The 18,229-nt window shown below is 38.5% G+C and overlaps 2 protein-coding genes across 5 annotated transcripts in view; one reads left to right on the forward strand and one right to left on the reverse strand.

Moving 5' to 3' along the window:
• Positions 1 to 13,406, forward strand: fbxw5 (F-box and WD repeat domain containing 5). Of its 2 annotated transcripts, XM_066658125.1 has the most exons (11): positions 1 to 96; positions 612 to 667; positions 2,039 to 2,234; positions 3,277 to 3,434; positions 3,754 to 3,937; positions 4,357 to 4,505; positions 4,607 to 4,936; positions 5,597 to 5,780; positions 6,982 to 7,129; positions 7,499 to 7,711; positions 8,497 to 13,406. In XM_066658125.1, the coding sequence occupies exons 3-11, from the start codon at positions 2,048 to 2,050 to the stop codon at positions 8,771 to 8,773; spliced, it is 1,830 nt and encodes a 609-aa protein (XP_066514222.1). In that variant the 5' UTR covers positions 1 to 96; positions 612 to 667; positions 2,039 to 2,047; the 3' UTR covers positions 8,774 to 13,406. The 2 variants fall into 2 exon arrangements, with proteins under 2 accessions (XP_066514222.1, XP_066514229.1); XM_066658132.1 differs by lacking the exon at positions 612 to 667 and having other exon boundaries at positions 13 to 96.
• traf2b (Tnf receptor-associated factor 2b) overlaps positions 13,351 to 18,229 on the reverse strand; it is a 23,593-nt gene continuing 18,714 nt past the window's right edge. For all 3 annotated transcript variants that reach the window (XM_066658149.1, XM_066658158.1, XM_066658141.1), the window contains 3 exons: positions 16,461 to 16,638; positions 15,859 to 16,007; positions 13,351 to 14,501 (listed from right to left, as the gene is read on the reverse strand). In XM_066658149.1, coding sequence (XP_066514246.1) covers positions 14,283 to 14,501; positions 15,859 to 16,007; positions 16,461 to 16,638 — 546 coding nt within the window. In that variant the 3' untranslated portion in view covers positions 13,351 to 14,282. The remainder of the gene's footprint in view (positions 14,502 to 15,858; positions 16,008 to 16,460; positions 16,639 to 18,229) is intronic.

The raw sequence follows: 18,229 nt of genomic DNA on the forward strand, positions 1-18,229 counted from the left end.
TTGGTCTGTGGAAGGGACTAGGCTTGTAAACTGGTGTTAACAAATATAGCCAACTCATTTTTTATATGTTTTGCTTTTGACTCAGGCATTAGACAGGTAAGAGCAGGTTAAATAAAATGTAAAGCGTCTGCTTAAAGCAGGGTATACCACTGAAACTTGTATACTGTATTTAATTAATGATAATAATCAGTTTATCTCGTTTTGCTGGTTAGCTTTACCTTAGCTTTGTTTTTAGCAAGAAGAAGTGAGACGGAACTGTTCCGGGCGGTGAGAAAACGGTGGTCAATTTTTTGCACGAGAAATATGGTATTTCGCATTTAGACGATGTCATTGGCACAGAACAGAATAATAAAAGAACAGAATTCAAGCTGAATTTGTTCATAGCGCACCTGAGCCAAAAAGGAATTAAAATGTATTATATATGGCGAAAGGGTCTATTTTCCACCGTGTTATGCCTTAGTATTCCCTTATTTTGTTATTCCTTGCAAAAATAAATAGGCTGTTGTTTTCACTGCATTTTTGTCGTTAAGTGACACTTAACCATTTGCTCAAATCCTTATTTCTATAAATATTCTGTACTGAAATATTGTTCTCTCTGCATACTCTGTTAGCCCCCATCACGCTGTTCCTCAGGTGTCAGGAGACTCAGAGTGCCTCAGAAGAGCAGGTATGATTTGGGTGGTGGATGGTGCTTTATGACTTGGGCTGTGCTGTTTGAGTTTTTAAAACATGTATCAACTCATTGGCTATTTTATTAGACACATCTGTTGGTGCACGTTGAAGAACAGGGTAAAAGTAGGCAGAGTAACAGCTGGAGTACAGTTTGCAAATGTAGAAACACAAAGTACAGGTCGGTGGGGCTGATTAAAAAGGCCAATGAGCGTGAAAACACGTTGGTAATTTCAGTATTTTGGCTGATGTTTGTATGTAAATGAGTTGTGACTATATAAATATAGATATATGTAACTAAGGTTTTATGACATCGCTTAAAATTATAAACAGACTGACAGTACTACATTTTTGCCTATGCACCCTGTATGAACTGGTGAGTGAATATTTATTTTGAAACCTGACCAGTGATTGGGTACTACATCCAAAGCTTGCTCTTTTAAAGACGTTCACTCATATGGACCCTTTAAAATGTGCTTTCAGACTGATCTCAAGTTTGTTGGCATGAACTTTGGAGAAGGTCATATCTTAAAATCTGTTAAAATATATACTGTTAGCAAGTTTTCTAACCAGCTGTCGTGTGTTTAAATTTGAGCTGTCACTGCTTAATTTAGAAAGGAGAAGGATATGGATACCGTGACTGTTCGTCCCCAGTGTGTTTAAGACAGTATTCTGCAGTTTATGCAAATACTAGTTGAACATAGAATATCTGTATAGATCTGAGATGATTGTAATGATTATCTGCAATGTATTTAATTTGGGATGCTTCAAAAATGTTTTGATATTACAGTTCAGATTCGTTCAGAATAAATCCTTTATAGAAATCTGGTGTCTGGGTAATGTTTACATTATTGTGTGTTGTGTTTTAAGTTATTATGTTTCATTAGTTTTATGTACGTTATTATTAAGGTCTGTTTTTGTTTTTTATGACAAGATGACATTAAAGTTGTGTGATCAGAAGAAGTAACACACAATATATATTTAGAGAAATAGTGAATTGCTTCTTAAAGGTATGTTCACTGTGAAGAAAGAAATACAGCAGTGCAGACACGGCTTGTATAATCTTCATAAATCATGACCACAGAAATTCACAATCATCATGCCCAATGCCAAAGGTTCAGTAGAGTTATAATATCCCCACTTCCTACCCCCGCAAACATTGGGCTGTGGAGAACTGTATTATCTGGAATGATGAAGCTTTATTCAGATAATTTGTGATGAGTTTGTAAGGCATTGTTTAGGACTAAAACTCAGTATCACTACTGAACAATGCAAATTTGAATATCATCTAATACACAGTGAATGTTTTGGAGAATGAATTTATATTTTGCTTTACTTGTGGACATTAAAACTCATGTTGCTCACTCAGGATGTTAGGATGGCGAGTGGCCCTGGCCTGCCGGACAGCCTGGTGCTGGAGATCTTCATCCATCTCCCCCATGCTGCGGTGCTGAAGGCTGGCCTAGCATGCAGACAGTGGTTTGCTGTATCTCGGGATGAGTTCCTGTGGAAGGAGCTGTTCTACAGCTACTACCGCATCCCACGCTCAGTGCCCCGCCACCCAGGTAAAGTACTGATGTCTATGTGCTCTATTTGCTTACATAATTTTAATGTGGATTAATGAAATAAATAATATTTGGAAGCATGTCAACATCCTTTATGCAATTCATCTGGCCTAATTTATGTCCACTGTGACAATGAGATCAAAAGTAAATGTATGATTTAGTAGATGTAAATAAATTACAATTCACAGTTCAGTAACACATTATAGCTCAATAATTCCCAGAATCAACTTATATTTATAGTTTTCAGTTTAACTGTTTGGGTAGTGGATCATTCTTTCTGCAGTGGCACTGACATGGTTGTAGTTTGTTTATGTTTTGTGTTGGTAGAGCTGCAGGACTGGTTATACACTCACTGTCACAGTTGTACTGAGAATAGTCCACCAACACAAACTATTCAGTTAACAGCATCCTGTTGGGAGCGTCCAGTGACAGATTATGAAGGACTATAGGATGCCCAGTACAGACCGTGCAACAACACACAAAAGCTACTGTCTCTGACTTTACATCTCTAAGGGGGTCCAACAACTTTGTTGTGTCTAATGGCACGTTTTCACTGCATGATACCAACTACACTCAGCTCTAATCGTTTATGGTACATGGTACTTGTTTGGTTCACTATTAGCAAGAATGATCCACCAACCAAATATCTACACTGAAGTTGTCCTGTGCACTGCATTGATCACTGATAAACAGGTGCTAACAATGTATGCAGAGCAACAGATGGCCTATATTCTACAATTTTAGAACTATAAAGTGTACCTATATTGAAGATGCAGGCCATTGTAATGGTTTGGCTGGTCAGTGTATATCGTTTTTCCATTGGACTGAATGAAGATCATAATAGATTTTTGAAGTTTACAGACTTCTCAAATAACGGTTTTACAGGTGTAGATATGAAATACAGTGAGTGTAGTGCATTAAGAGTCGTTGATAAATTTTGACTGTATGTGGAACATATGGTTTAGATCATCTGTGACCAGATGCAACCAAAAAGCATCGTAGTGAATTTGTTCACTTATCATTGCATTTTTATTCTCGGCAGCGGCTGTGTCATGGTACAGAGAGTTTAAAAGGCTGTATGACTGCATCCCATGCGTAGAGGTGCAGACACTCAAAGAGCACCATGACCAGGTCCTTCACCTTGCCTTTTCTCACCGTGGTCACTGCTTCTCCTCCTGCTCTAAAGACTGCACTGTTAAGGTGAGGCAGACCAGATGTGTCACATATTCAAAGTCAAAGCACTGGTGATAATGACAGTTATATAGTAATAACTATAATATTACATAGTATATTTAAAAAAATATATATATATATGACCTCTTTAAAAGAGTCATTCTTAAAATTACACAGTACACCAACCCAAAATTCTCCCGAAAATAATTTGGAGAATATTTTTTCCCCACTTTCAAAGGGAAGTAGAAGCAAGGCTAAACCTGGATGTATTCGAGTTTTGTTTTAAAATATAACAGGTCTTTTGATGCCGAATAATTGAAAGGAATATTTGTCTTTGTTGTGGCAGATTTGGGATGCAGAAAAGCCAGATGGAAACATCTCTTTGATGCATAGCTCCAGCATGCGGCAGTTTAACTGGGGCTACACACAGTTTTCCCAGTTCAACAGTGACGACACCCTGCTACTGGTTTCAGGAGTCTACCTCGGTCCACACCACTCCTCCTCAGGAGAGATAGCTGTCATCAGCTTAGGTGAGATGCACTCAGTCTAGAGCAGTTTTTTTTTTCTCCCTTGCTCACAGCTTTTTTAATTAGTTGGAGTTGACTCAGGGGTGTTAAGCAACACTGGGTAATCTTTTTACTTCAAAATCATTGTGATGTTTCAGTGATGTGTAATAGGGAGAACAGAGCTTCTATTGTTGCTACTTCAGACTCAACAGAGCAGAAAGTGAATCTTTTGGAGCTCTATTGTAGGAGAGAAGGAAATAGAATGGAATTGTATGTAATAATACAGAAGTTCCTTCAATAATCATTTTTATGAGCTTACTACCTTAAATTACAAATTGGATGAAGAAGCTATGTGTATGCAGTGATTTAAACCTTTCAGGCACAGTAAATACAGTTTAATAATAGGTTAAATCTGAGTGATACTGACTGAACCTCCCCCACAGACAATTACACACTGCTGTCACGAGTGAGGAATAAACCTTATGACGTGTTTGGCTGTTGGCTGAACGAGACTCATCTAATCTCTGGAAACTTGCACTGGATCGGCAACTTGACCTCCTGCACTGTGCTCTGGCTCAACAAAGCCTTCCAGGTGCGGCCTGCTTAAAACTCTTCCTGGGACGGATGCCATTTTTGAGCCTTGTAAGTCTTGCAGTTTACCTTTTTCAACTAATCCCCTCTCCTTTTCACCAGGACATTGAGTCAGAAAACATCAACGTGGTCAAGCGGCTCTTCAAGATCCAGAACATCAATGCCAGCACTATTCGCACAGTGATGGTGGCTCACTGCCGTCGGCACGACACTCCCGACCTGTTGCTGGACTATGAAGCCCAGTCACAGGCCCGAGCCCAGGCCCAGCAACATGGGGACTCTCAACAGCACCAGCCCATGCTCTTCGACCTGGGTGCTTCCGACAGTGACGATGAAGATGATGAGGAAGATGAAGACAATGAGAGAGGGGAGATGAAATGCTCAACACGCCATCCCAATTTCAGCCCGTCCGGAGTGGAGCATGTTAGACATGTAGGCTTTTTTGTGGAGTTTTGGTGATTTTGTTCTTAATAGTCACTGCACCGCAGTACAATAGAGTAATAGACCTTAAACCCATTAATGCTAGTTTTGTCTACTATAAAGTTGTCTGTATAAAGCAACAATGATGTTTCAAAGCAAAGCAGGACCGGGTGGCTTGAAACTCTTGAGATTATGTCTGTTTTCCTGAATTTGATCTAAATATCACGTGGATGCCTGTGTCAATACATAAAGAGCTTGTTTTTTTATTTCCTCACATTTGCTCATGGCTGTGGAGACAGTAGGGTGAACACAGCTGAGGGGAAAAACACTGGATTGTAGTAATTTGCACCAGTTTGTCAGGCCTTGAAAGGAACATGGTGAAAATTTTTATTGATCTATTCCTGTAAATGTTAAATTGGGTGCAAATTCATGGCATGACAGGTTTGATTCATAGTGGTGCACAGTGTCCTAAACAGACCCACAGCGTGATCTGTTTGAGAATACAGTTCAACATAGTTCTTTTTTTTCCTCAAGGTTTATAGCCACCTTTACTTTAATAGTCCATTAAGTACAAAAATCCTTTATTTTTGTACTTAATGACATGGAGCATGCATTTTACTAGTTGATTTTCTGTTGTGAAGTTTACCGTGTGGCATTTTTTTTTTCCCTCAGAGTCTTCAAAGTGCAGGGGCTCAGGAGCGAGAGCTGGAGGCGCAGGTCGCTCAGCTTATGGGGAGCAGACGGACTAAAGCTCCCGACCCCAACCTGGTAACGCCCTCTGCTCCTGGAGAAGGAGAAGACAAGACTTACCTACTCTTCACTACAGGCAGCCTTACCTTCTCACCCCACCAGATAGGTTGTGCTTTTTGAGTCAACATGCTTGAATCTTGGCTAATAACGCTACAAACATCTGGATATAGTTTGTCAGAATGGCACGTTTGTTTGATACCTATAGTATGATATTGTTAATAACTCTTCGTAACATAGCAGGAGCAATCTACTACTTCTGCAGTGTGGACAGTACAAAACTGTACATTTCATCATTTGCTAGGTTCTGTGACAAGAAAGGATACAGTTAGGTCTATGCCTAATGATGGCTATCCGAGTTACTGTGGTAACGGTCCTAAAAATGGAGACCTGTTTAATTCGGGTTTGAATAACATTTTTCTTTCATTTTATATATATATATAATTTTCAATGATATTTACAAACCATAGAATTAGCATTGTTTTTAAATGAGGCTCAGCCAAATAGCCACAAAATTTTTATGGTAAAGTGTGACATTCACAATCACAAGTATTCTTAAAATATACTGTCGCTTTTTCTTGCCTTGCTTCTCACAAATTGTGTTGATGCCAAAACCAGCTTTTACAACTTTTTTAGGACACTCCAAATTATAGTGAATGGTTAGGGTTATAGTTCCTCTAAGACAGGGGCGCACAACTCCAGTCCTGGAGGGCCGGTATCCAGCAAAATATCCTGATTCCTCTGCTCACACACACCTGATTCAATTCATCTGTTATTTGCCAGGTTTAGGGGGTGTGTTTTAGCAGAGCAATAACCAAACTTTGCTGGACAGTGGCCCTCCAGGACTGGAGTTGTGCACCCCTGCTCTAAGAGCTTCTACTGAGACCTGGGAATCCAGCAGGTGCTTTTTTTAAAAAATGTTGTGTATGCCACTTGAAAGCTTAGAATTGTATAATAATAGCTAGTGTTCTGTTGTTAGCTAACAGACACCCATGTTGACTAATAATAATAATAATATATAATATTATAATAATAATAATAGTGCAGATGAATGGATATAAAGACAAGGCCATCCCAGCCCCTGGACTCAATGCTTAAGATAAATGAGGCATCACTGGGGATTGAACTGCGATGTTCTGATGACAGCACCAGAGCTTAAACCAAGCTCAAGTGCACCAGTCAAAATAAAGCGATTGAAAACCACACACAAAAAGGCTCAAAATTTAAGAGAAAGCAAGAGCAGAGGTTTAAAATCCAAATACAGTCACTAGCTTTATCTGAGTCTTATGTGCCCTGTGCTTGTGTGTCAGGTATCAAGCGAATCATGCCCGATCAGATGACCACTTGTGGGCCAGTGCTGGGGGAAGAGCGCAGCACTGAGGAGTTCTTTGATTCGTTGGATCATGTGATCGATATTCACGGCCACATCATCGGCATGGGCCTGTCACCAGACCACAGGTGGGATGTTAGACATCTGCAGACGAAACAAATATCAAAGAAGGCATTCACCAATTTGAATAATGTCCCAATTCCATTTCAAACCCTTTGAACAAATGGAAGTTGTATATTTACAAGCATAACCTTGAAACATATTTTGAAAACTATAGTGCATTAATTTATTAAAGTTTTAAAATCTTTAACACAGTTTGATCATCTACAGCGTGGGCTTCTGCCGCGCTACTGATATCCTTTAATTCATAAATGTAATTTGCTGCAATTGTGAATTCATTCATCACCAAAATAAACAATGTGTGAAGTGTCATTTAAAGCAAAACAGACTGCAGATGCCCCAGACACCTTCAAACCTTTTACATGTGATTTAAATAGGTACCTGTATGTGAACAGTCGAGCATGGCCAGCAGGCTGTGTGATTTCAGACCCAATGTCCCCTCCACCCATAGCTGAGGAGATAGACCTGCATGTGATCGACCTGAAGAGCCTGCGAGAAGAGCGCCGCAGCCTCCGTGCTCACAGGGCCTTTACGCCCAACGACGAGTGTTTCTTCATTTTCCTTGATGTCAGCCGTGACTTTGTAGCCAGGTAAGTGTGGCTCCACATCTACATACAGCTGATCTGCACTCAGTTGGATGGGTTATAAGGCCTAACTCCTCTCTATAGCCCTATTTTACCTTAGAAACTCACATGGATTTAACGCTGCAAGTAATTCCTCAAATCACCAGCAGGGTGCAGTATTTTAATTGTTGTTTAAAAAACCCACAAAATAGTTTGTCTAATTTCTTTGTACAAATCTGCTGCACGTTGGTTGCAGTTTTTTGTTGTTGCTGAGGTGCACACTGAGTAGAGACATCAAATGGTTGCAGTGGTAATGGACCTTCACTCGTGAACATACCATTGGACCACTGTCCAGCCTTTTTTCAGAGTGGGCGGTTCCCACTCCATATTCTCGGGCTTCAAACCTTTTTCTCCTGTTTTTGGGAAAGCTGTGAAGACCAATCAGGTTTTTCTATACCCTTCGACTGGAAATGACATACAACAGCAACACATGGCATGATGTTCATTAAGGTAAAGTTCACATCTTCCAAATTTAAGGCTGTGCAACGATTTGACATCATCTACCCAACAGCCATCGCTGGGCATATGTAGAATGAAGATTTATTTACTAAAAATAAAAATATTTTCTTTAACAAGTATTTTTAAACATAAAGTACATTTCAATTGTATACACCAGGGAGACACACATGGCTTCTATGAAAAACAATGATTTATTATGATTCACAGGCTCCTGCAGCAATGACGCAGGGGCATGTCCTCAGATTCTCAGTTGCAGACATCTAATCAGCTCTTGTCTTCTGTTTACTCTCTAGTGGTGCTGAAGACAAACACGGCTACATCTGGGACCGCCATTACAACATCTGCCTTGCTCGCTTGCAGCATGACGACGTGGTCAACTCTGTGGCCTTCAGCCCCACTGACCAGGAGCTATTGCTGTCAGCCAGTGATGACTCCACAATCAAAGTGTGGCGCTCTCCACGCATGGTGCGTCTGGCTCAGAGCCCCTCACGGCCCCCTAGACCCCGCAACCTCTTGTCGTCTCTGTTGTCCCGAAGGAACGCTAATAATAACATGAACGGACAACCTTGAACCAGGAGCTGGCGTTACACAGGAAAACACGCAGAGGGCCTGACTGTAAAGCACTCCATAAACTGTGGTTTAGAAAGCGAAAGATGCTGGTGGACAGGACCAGACCGAGAACAAGAAACAGAAGTGAGGTGAGTGTAGGTGTGTGCGCACCTTGGGATTCCTGTTACAAGTTACACTTGGGTCATCTTGAAACAGAGGGTGCAAATAAAGCTCTTTGGCTGCCATTTCAGGATTTTATTTGATTTTTCCTCAGATTTCTATGTGATGAATGCACCACAATATCTATACTTGTTTCTGTCTTTTCTATTTGGACACAAATGCACAGAATGTCTTTATCTGAAAGGCGGTTTAAAGACGAGTTTAACATTATGTATCACGTTTGCCAGGGGTTGGCTTGTATAAGCTCCTAACGTTGAGCTTGATTTACAGAGTCATGCAAGAACTACTAAAACATACAGCCAAGAAATTTTATCAGGATATTTTGTTCCCAAGAATATAATGACTGAACCCTTAAATTATACCTTTGTTTTAACCACAGGCAATAGCAATCAACAATAGCACTACTGTTCCTGCTGTATTTGAAGGAAGGAGCTTTCAGACAAATAACTATTAATTCCATCATTGTAAATATTGAAGCGCACTCTGTTGTCTGGCAAAATACCTTCATTTCAAGTTGTACATATTATTTTGAGTCTGAAAGAAACAATCCCGCAGATGTAGCACCTGTACTATCACACCACTAAAAGAGTGTAATCATTTTCAGGAATTCCTCTACATTTTAACTAAGGCTTACAGCCACAAGGCAAACTTCAGTGAAACAAAGGTATACTTCAGTGCTATGGTCCAGTGAATGAACTGAATCACGGTTGTCCGTTTGACAGCTGATGGAATGGTGGTTTTAATGCTGCTTTTTTGAGGCAGAAGATACAGATTGAAACAACTTTTTTTATTTTTTTTATTTTATTTTTTTAAGTACTGCTTTACTGTCACTCATTATAACCTTTCTTTGCTTTCATTTTCTGCACCTGTGCTTTTCTTTCTTGCTTCCCTTTCTCTTTATACATGTCAGAGCATTAGCATAAACATCCCCATGTAGTATATTCTTATCGGAAAGTAATTCTTTTGTGGTTCTTATGACAAAACCTCACATGCTCCTACAGGATATCATTCATTTAATTACAATTTCTGAAAGCTTACTGGTGAGGGTGGAAGCTTGGATCCTTGCTCTTTTGTTACTGCTGCATTATTATGTTTGGTTTTGCCCTTAATTATTTTTTGTGATTAAAAAAAAATGAAATACCAAGTAACTTAAAGCTTCTAAGCCCATGTAAAATTGACAGAACAGATCGTGGTCCGGTGGCTCAGCAGCGTCGAGTGGACATTTAGATGCATTTTTAACAGCGTCAGTATGAGGTTATGTTTGAATGGATCTTGATAACCTATTTTTTTGTCCTCTGCTGGTGCTAATTGTAATGGATGTTTTCCCAGCATGTTTGATTTGCTCACCTTGTCTCCTTTAACATGTGTCATGAGTATATTATGTATGAAGGTTTACATTGTGATTCATTTGAGTCATTAAAATATTTCAGATCAGTTCTTCACGGTTCAGTTCCTTTATTTGAAGTGTTTCACTTTGCTGATATTTTAAGAAAGCTGGAGAAAATATTTAGTCTGAGAATGTAAAATGAAAAAAGGTAACACCTGCACAGAAACTGAGATTAAAGGCTAAGAACCACTTAATGGAGCTCCATGAATATTTCATATTATTTTAGTTACTGACATATATAAGTATGAATTAAAATGAAAATAGCAGCTTAATTTGCTTTAAAACTTGACAATTTTATTAAATTCACGGAAAAACCCGAGCTACGGAAATTCTTGAACGCAACCGTGACGTCACTGGTGGACAACAGCTGAACAACGCCGCGGTAAAACACCGTTATGACTGACTGTTATGACAGTGTCTAGCTAAATAACACACATTATTCATGACAATAGCCTAGCAATAAGCTAAACTCAAATTTAGAGGTACCGTTATTCTTGGTGGGTGGAGAGACCAACGGTCTTTTAAACCTTATTCCTTGAATTAGTAAGAAATAACATGTTTTCTGACTATCAATAAACACATGTTAGGAACTCAAATTCCACTGTATTTATTTGTTTGACACTTTCATATCGCTGGTGCTTAGCTGGTCCTTTAATGTTTTACAAATTGAATGATTACAATTCTACTGTTTTTAACACGATCTAATTTTCTCCCCAAATGTACTCACTGCCAGTTCCACCCACTGCTAAACGGGTGAAAGACATGTCTTCTCTGACACACCCCAACCGTCTCATCTTTTTTAAACTGGAATTTCAAACCATGTGTTGGTTTTGTATTTGCCTTACACAGTTCTGCAAGTTTGCTTCAGTTTCTTTAATTTTTAGCAAAGAAAACTTCTAAGAACATGTAAAATGCTTTTGACTGGATAGGGAATGGTTGTAATGTTTGTTACCCATTACTCAACTGCTCAAAAATAAACCAAAATCAACCTTGAATGTCTTGAAAGAGCAAGATGTCTGACTTCTACCAAAGTTCTGATAGAAAGGCTTGAGCCCAAGCTCATCTGTCTCTCATATGGTGTATTCACCAATGAAACGGTTCTTCATTAGAGTTGTCTGAAGTGTGTAATGTTCAAGTTCGGTCCAGGGGTGGGGCACTGCAACATTGTGTAATTTGGCAGAGTACACTTTCTGCACACACGTGTTTATTGTTTGTGATTTTTATAAAACAGGATAGGCAATTTGCAAACTTAACAATATCAAATGACACAAAAAAATTGTTTCATATACAAAATAATATAAATATCACATAAAATGAAGCCTATTTCCAACTTCAATGTGTTTTTTCTTTTGTTAATATTAAAGCTGGAAACAGGCTTCATTTTATGTCAAATATTGGAACATGTTAAGTGCAATAACAACAATCTGTGATATGTTGTTAAATCTGTTTTAATAGTTAAGAGCACAAATAGATTCCCTTCTTTTCTACTAAAGAAGCAAAGTAAGAGGTGGAGTTTTCAACCAAAATCTCTTTGCAAGCAGTCACTAGTGGCTCTCACTATTTTGTGCCAAACTTGTGTTAGAACAGATTATAATGGCAATGTACTCTGAGATGCACAAAGAGTTAATAATTAACAAATGAGTTGTTTGATTGGGATTATGTATCATAAGTGATCAATGTAAAAAATTGGCCTTGTACCCAATGAATGATTCCAGGTAGGCACTGTGACCCTGAACTGGGTAAGAGGTTACAGATAATGAATGAATGAATGTTGTCCATCCTGTCATTTTAAAAATCATTTCATCTTTGTGTACATATAATGGCATGTACACACAACAGCATGTACATTATAAAATACAAGCCACAGATTAATTTTATATAGGTTTGGGATCCATTATATTTTTGCATGATATTTATTTTGCATCCATCTAATGCCCAAGCCCATACAAAACTCAGAAAAATACATTCTAGAAAAGACGGAAAAAGGGCATTTTGCTAAGACAGCACTGACTATTTTTGTTAAAGGACTCCATGTTGTACACACACACACACACAGAGAGAGAGAGTTAATGTCCTAAACTATGTTAGAGGGGTGGCTAATCCGTGGCTCTTCCATTAAAAAGAAAAACAGCTATATATTTGTTGGGTCAGTGTACATTCAGACCATTTGATATTATGAAATGGGAAAATTGAAAATAATAAATTAGTTTCTGATTTGTATATAAATAAAAACATAAATTCAAGGAAATAAAACGGAAAAATCTGTTTCAGGGCTGTAGTCTGAGCAACTTGATCCACGTTCACTTCCACCTTTTCCTACGGTTCTCTCTGCTCTGGTTCTCAGCTCTAGAACCACATTCTGAAATCATTTAAAGAGAAGCCTCTGCAGTGTCTGCCACTGTCACAGGAGGAAAGAAGACTGCTTGCCTTTAGGGATGTAGGATGATTTTTGGTTTAAAATGGCTCTCTGTTTGTATCTTAAATATTAAATTAAGAAAAAAGGGCAGATATTACTTTGTTATATTTTCACAGCCTTGTTCCAAAGCCAGATTCCTTGACCATCTGGAATTGAAGTTTCCGTCTTCAATCGTCATGGGTCTGGTAATTACGTGTCACAGACAAGCACCCAGATCGGGGCTTGAACCCACAACCCATATATGTTTTCTGTTATATATGCTTTAATATTTAGTATTGCCAACCATAGATTACAGTGCTTGTACAAAAACAGTGGTTATATATATATACATATATAGAGAAGCATGTGGCAATGGCATACCACCATTTATTTATTATTGCCAATGGTTGAAATTAGAGCAATATTTTATAATATCCTTTATCAGCCCAAGCTACTCACTCTATTGATCAGTATTTTGTGTGTGTGTGTGTGTGTGTGAGCACTACTAGCTTCAAAGCATTCTCAGCAACTGCTAAGTTAACAGATATAACTCTTTGGATACATGTATTATTCTGCAATATTCTATGACATGTTGGCGATTATGTTATTTTAGTTGGTACTAATGCTGTTTTCACACACACACACACACACACACACACACACACACACACACACACACACACACACATGTATATATATATACAACCTGTACCTCTGAAAAAGAAAACTTGATAACATAATAATAATAAATATACAGTGCCTTGCGAAAGTATTCGGCCCCCTTGAACTTTAACCTTTTGCCATATTTCAGGCTTCAAACATAAAGATATACAATTTAAATTTTTTTGTGAAGAATCAACAACAAGTGGGACACAATCGTGAAGTAGAATGAAATTTATTGGATGTGTCAAACATTTGACCAAGGAACACAAGGATGCTCTCTGCGCTTTGAACAGAACCCTGAGACTATCACAGAGCAGGTGCATTTATACGGAGACTTGATAGACACACAGGTGGGTTCTATTTATCTTCATCAGTCATTTGGGACAATATTGGATCATTCAGAGATCCTCACTGAACGTCTGGAGTGAGTTTGCTGGACTGAAAGTAAAGGGCTGAATAATATTGCACGCCCCACTTTTCAGTTTTTTATGTTAAAAAATTTGACACATCCAATAAATTTGAAAAGTTCCAGGGGCAGAATACTTTCACAAGGCACTGTAATAATGATGATGATGATAATAATAATAATAATAATAATAATAAGTGTAATTGTATAGCACTCTCAGTGTACCCAAGGGCACTTTGAAGATGGAAAGAGAGGTACAGGAGCTCTCTCTCTCTCTCTCTATATATATATATATATATATATATATACACATATATATATATCCAAATTTTTATCTTGTATATATGTATAGGCTATCTATAATTAATAAATATATATAATATATTCTCACAAGCCTTTCACAGGACGGAGAATGTTATATTATTACTAAGATATGTAATGGAATATAAAATAATAATATACTTATTTTATGATGTACATTTTCAGATTTTCACACCAGCTACAGCCCAGTGAGGTCTACGATAGCTTTGATAAAAATGGTGTCGTCTCTCAGATAGGAACTCTTGCCTGCCAGCTTAGCCAGAGGGCAGAACAGCGGGCAGCCACTAGCGATGTTCATTTCACTAATTGGCCTTTGGAAAGACGTTGAGCTGATGTCAGGTCTGAAGGCATCAATGATGTGCTCTCGATTGTTTTGGTCCAAAAGCATCAGAGTTACCTAAAAGAGAAAAGAGGATTCAATAACTCCCCTTTTCAAACACTTAGGCTGGGAATATACCTTCAAAAAAATTAGGTATAATTTATAAACAATGTCTTCTTGGCAATGGCTGGAATTCATAAGGTATGATGTACATTGCTTAAAGAACAGAACCTCTTATGACCCTGCCAGTTGTCACATATCGAGTTCTTTTGAAGCCTAATTGTAACAGGTTAGTTTTATTTTATTTTAGTGTTTGAATTATCTCACAAAACTGATAATGTCCCCAATATGCTCAGAGAAACGTTGTGTTTAAGTTAACAAATGCATCACAAAAAAGCTAAATTATAGGCATTTTGCCCACATTTAATTTGAAGTTTACAATAAATTACAGAAAATACAAAAAACATTTGAGCTCTCTAAAATGCAAAGGCATTATCTGCTGTTTTATGGCGCTTTTCAAATGCACGGTACGTACTTGGTTTGGTTCTGCTTTTTTGCTATTACATTAGGCATGTTTCTCACCTGATCTCTGCAAGCAGGTACATTTTTCATTCCAGCTCACACATGGTTCAATGCAGGCAAAGTAGGGACTAAATGTGACATGTAAACATTACAGAGTGTTGATTGGGCAGAGAGACCTGTCAGCATAGCGAAATGCAGACATCCAGCACAAACTAGTCAAGTGTAAAATCCCTGAGCTACAGTAGCGATCAACTGTTTTATATGGCTCACAGTGGCAGCTCATAAATGTGCACTGTGGGGTTTTGAAGCGGTTAAAACACTCCTTGCATTCTTGGCTTACGGAAGAATACAGTAAAAGCCAAATTGAGAAAAAGGCATGGAAGAAATCTACATATCTGAGCTGTGTTCAGTCCCAGACAACAACAAATGAATATTCAAGATGAGTAAGCAACGCTAAATGTTACCTCTGGAATTTTTGTGGTTTTCAAAGCTTGTGCATCCCTTTAGAGGAGACGTTATCGACTAAATTTTGGGGCGGGGAAGGGGACACTTTATAGTGGAAAACCGGGACCAAGTGAGTAGAGCAGGAACCATGCAGTGGAAAAGTGCCATTATAAAAATGTCAATATGTCACTCTCCTAAGGAAACTGGAAACGCAACTTTATAGAAGGAAAATGATTTCTTAAATTTAGTGCACATTATTGAAACAAGATTTGAGTCATTTGATTTTATCCTTCATGAACTCACATGGCATTTTCAAATAGTGTAAATTCAAAATGCTGCGACAATGCATGCGTTTGCTATTTCCGTGCCCAGACCTTAACTAGAAGGACACCAGACAGTAGCCCAAGCTAATGTGAAAGTGAAAGAGACAACAAAATTAGAAGTGAAAGATGAAGTGCAATGAAATTACCTTCTGGCTGAAAGGCCACTTGAGCAGGGCATCGTATTTTCCCCTCATCACCACAAAGAACAAAGAGAGGTGTGTGCCCCGTCCTGTGCCATCTCCATTCAGATACAGTCTCAAACACATCTTATAGCCATATTTACTGGAGTAGAAGGCTGAAACAAAAAAAAAACACACTATTAGTCATTGTCCATTCAAAGCACCACACAACATAAAAGTGAAAGCTAGCGCTGCCTGCATGAATGAAAATGGATTTTCTCCCTGTGATAGTGAAGAAAGTGAAGCTCAACAGCAATTTATGTTCTCCATGTTCTTGAATTTCAAATGGAACAGTCACAACGAAAGCATCCGTTATTACAAAACGGTCCTGAGTCAGATTACTTCGTGTTTGCAACAAACATGGTCCGAAACACTGATCCTAATCATCATCTACTTCTCTAAATTTGCTTCTTTTAAATAACAGCACAAATTACCCAAATAAGCACAACTGACACTGTAATTGTTTACCTGATTAACTAAAAATAATTGGTATGGTACTAGCTTATTAATAACTGATATTAGAGAAAACTCCACCACAATCTGAGAAAGGCAATAAATGAAAAGCTCACCTGGTGAGAACATAGCGGGAGATCGACCAGACAGTGCTTCTTGCCTGCGGCGAGAAAATTCTGAAATTTTCCAAACAAACACACCGTCATATGTGCAGAACTGTAGCTCTCGTAAAGTCTGCTCTGATTCAGCCAGTTGCAAATCACGCATATTCAAGGTTCGCTCCAGTTGACGTACCTGTGATTTTATACACACACAAACACAAACACACACACCAAGACAAGATTAGTCCAAGATCCTGATTATACAACCCTTTTTGTATGAATCTGCATAATCCTCTGCAAAGCAGTGTATTATTCCCTGACTTGGCGACTATAAGATTGTATAGCTCTCATTTGGAGATTAATGTCAATCAAAGCTAGTTTCTCAAGTCAAAATCTCATTTTTATTTTTCTAGAATAAAGTTCTTCTCCGCCTTCACCACCCCTCCATGAAATCATCTGACTTTCCAATGCTTATTTCAATACATTGGTAAGACGTTTTTAATTGCATAATTTTATGAACCAAAAATATCATCAATGGGCTCCATCTATTGTAAACATGTATCTTGAGTATCTACAATGCAGCAGTCCATTTACCCATCTGGTGGAACTATTTATATTGTTGCCGTCCAAAGAAAAACATGCTTATTTCTTCTTAAATTAAGTGGCAATGTATCCCTAAGGTATGGCTGTGGATATTTTACCCCTCTGATTGTCTAGCATTGAGCATGGTGATCTTAATCTCATGAGTAGCTGCTCAAGGGCATCCTATTTTCTTTCGAGCTTTTCTATGGAGCTTACACAGGCGATGCAGTAACAATTAAATATCTGAGTTCACACTGGGTGCACCTTGACAGGAAATAGTCACATTTTCGGCTATATTGTAATGGTTAAAAAAAAACAAAAGAAAAAAGCATTTGAAGTCAGGTGGTCCACAGCAATGAAGGCGAGGGATGAAGGAGGCTCAGATGGCTTTGCAGAGAACATGCAGTGAACATCAAACATGGAATTATACTGTTTGGGCAGGTCATACAACAAAAAAATGGAAACACCTGTTTAAACACAGGATGAACATAATGGTAGGGCTGCACGGAATTGGGAAATATAGGAAGGGAAAATTAGGGTGTTTAATACATGATCTTAACACCATGTCACATTTGTTTTCATGTAATACTAATATAGCAATCTAGCGTAAAGTCAACTGGTCAGAAATGATGGTGATATGTGGTTCGCAAAGCCTGCATGACACTAACTGTCACACCCTTGCCCTGTCGTGTCTGTTTTCCCTGCCATGTGCTCGTTTAGCTTTCTCTGTTTAGGTCTCTGTCTGTTTAGTTCTATCTGTCTAGGTGTGTCAGTCCAGTTCCCTCTCTCTGTCTAAGCCCCTTTGTCCAAGTCTCTCAGTCTAAGTATTCTGTCTTTGTTTTGTATCTTTTGGTGTAATAAAAAGTCACTGTGTTATAGCAAGTGTGTCCGCCTCCATCAGTCCACTCAGTCCTGACACTAACAAGTCACTAACAATAAAATTCCATGTCAATCCTTATATCAGAGAAGATATCAGACAGATTCTCCTTATAGATTAGTCTTGGAAAATGAGAACCATGCAAGAATTCCTTGTGTATGAATTTTTGATTGCATGAAAGCCTTGATTTAATCTGCCATAGTTGAAAATGCACATCCTGTAAAGTGACTACTGTCAGTGCACTGCATGACGACACTAGTGACATATTGTGCAGCCCTACAGGGTTGGATGTGTAAATGTATGACAGAGACAGCAATGGCTCTTC

Source organism: Hoplias malabaricus, chromosome 2 (genome assembly GCF_029633855.1).
Source record: "Hoplias malabaricus isolate fHopMal1 chromosome 2, fHopMal1.hap1, whole genome shotgun sequence".
Classification (NCBI taxonomy): Eukaryota; Metazoa; Chordata; class Actinopteri; order Characiformes; family Erythrinidae; genus Hoplias; species Hoplias malabaricus.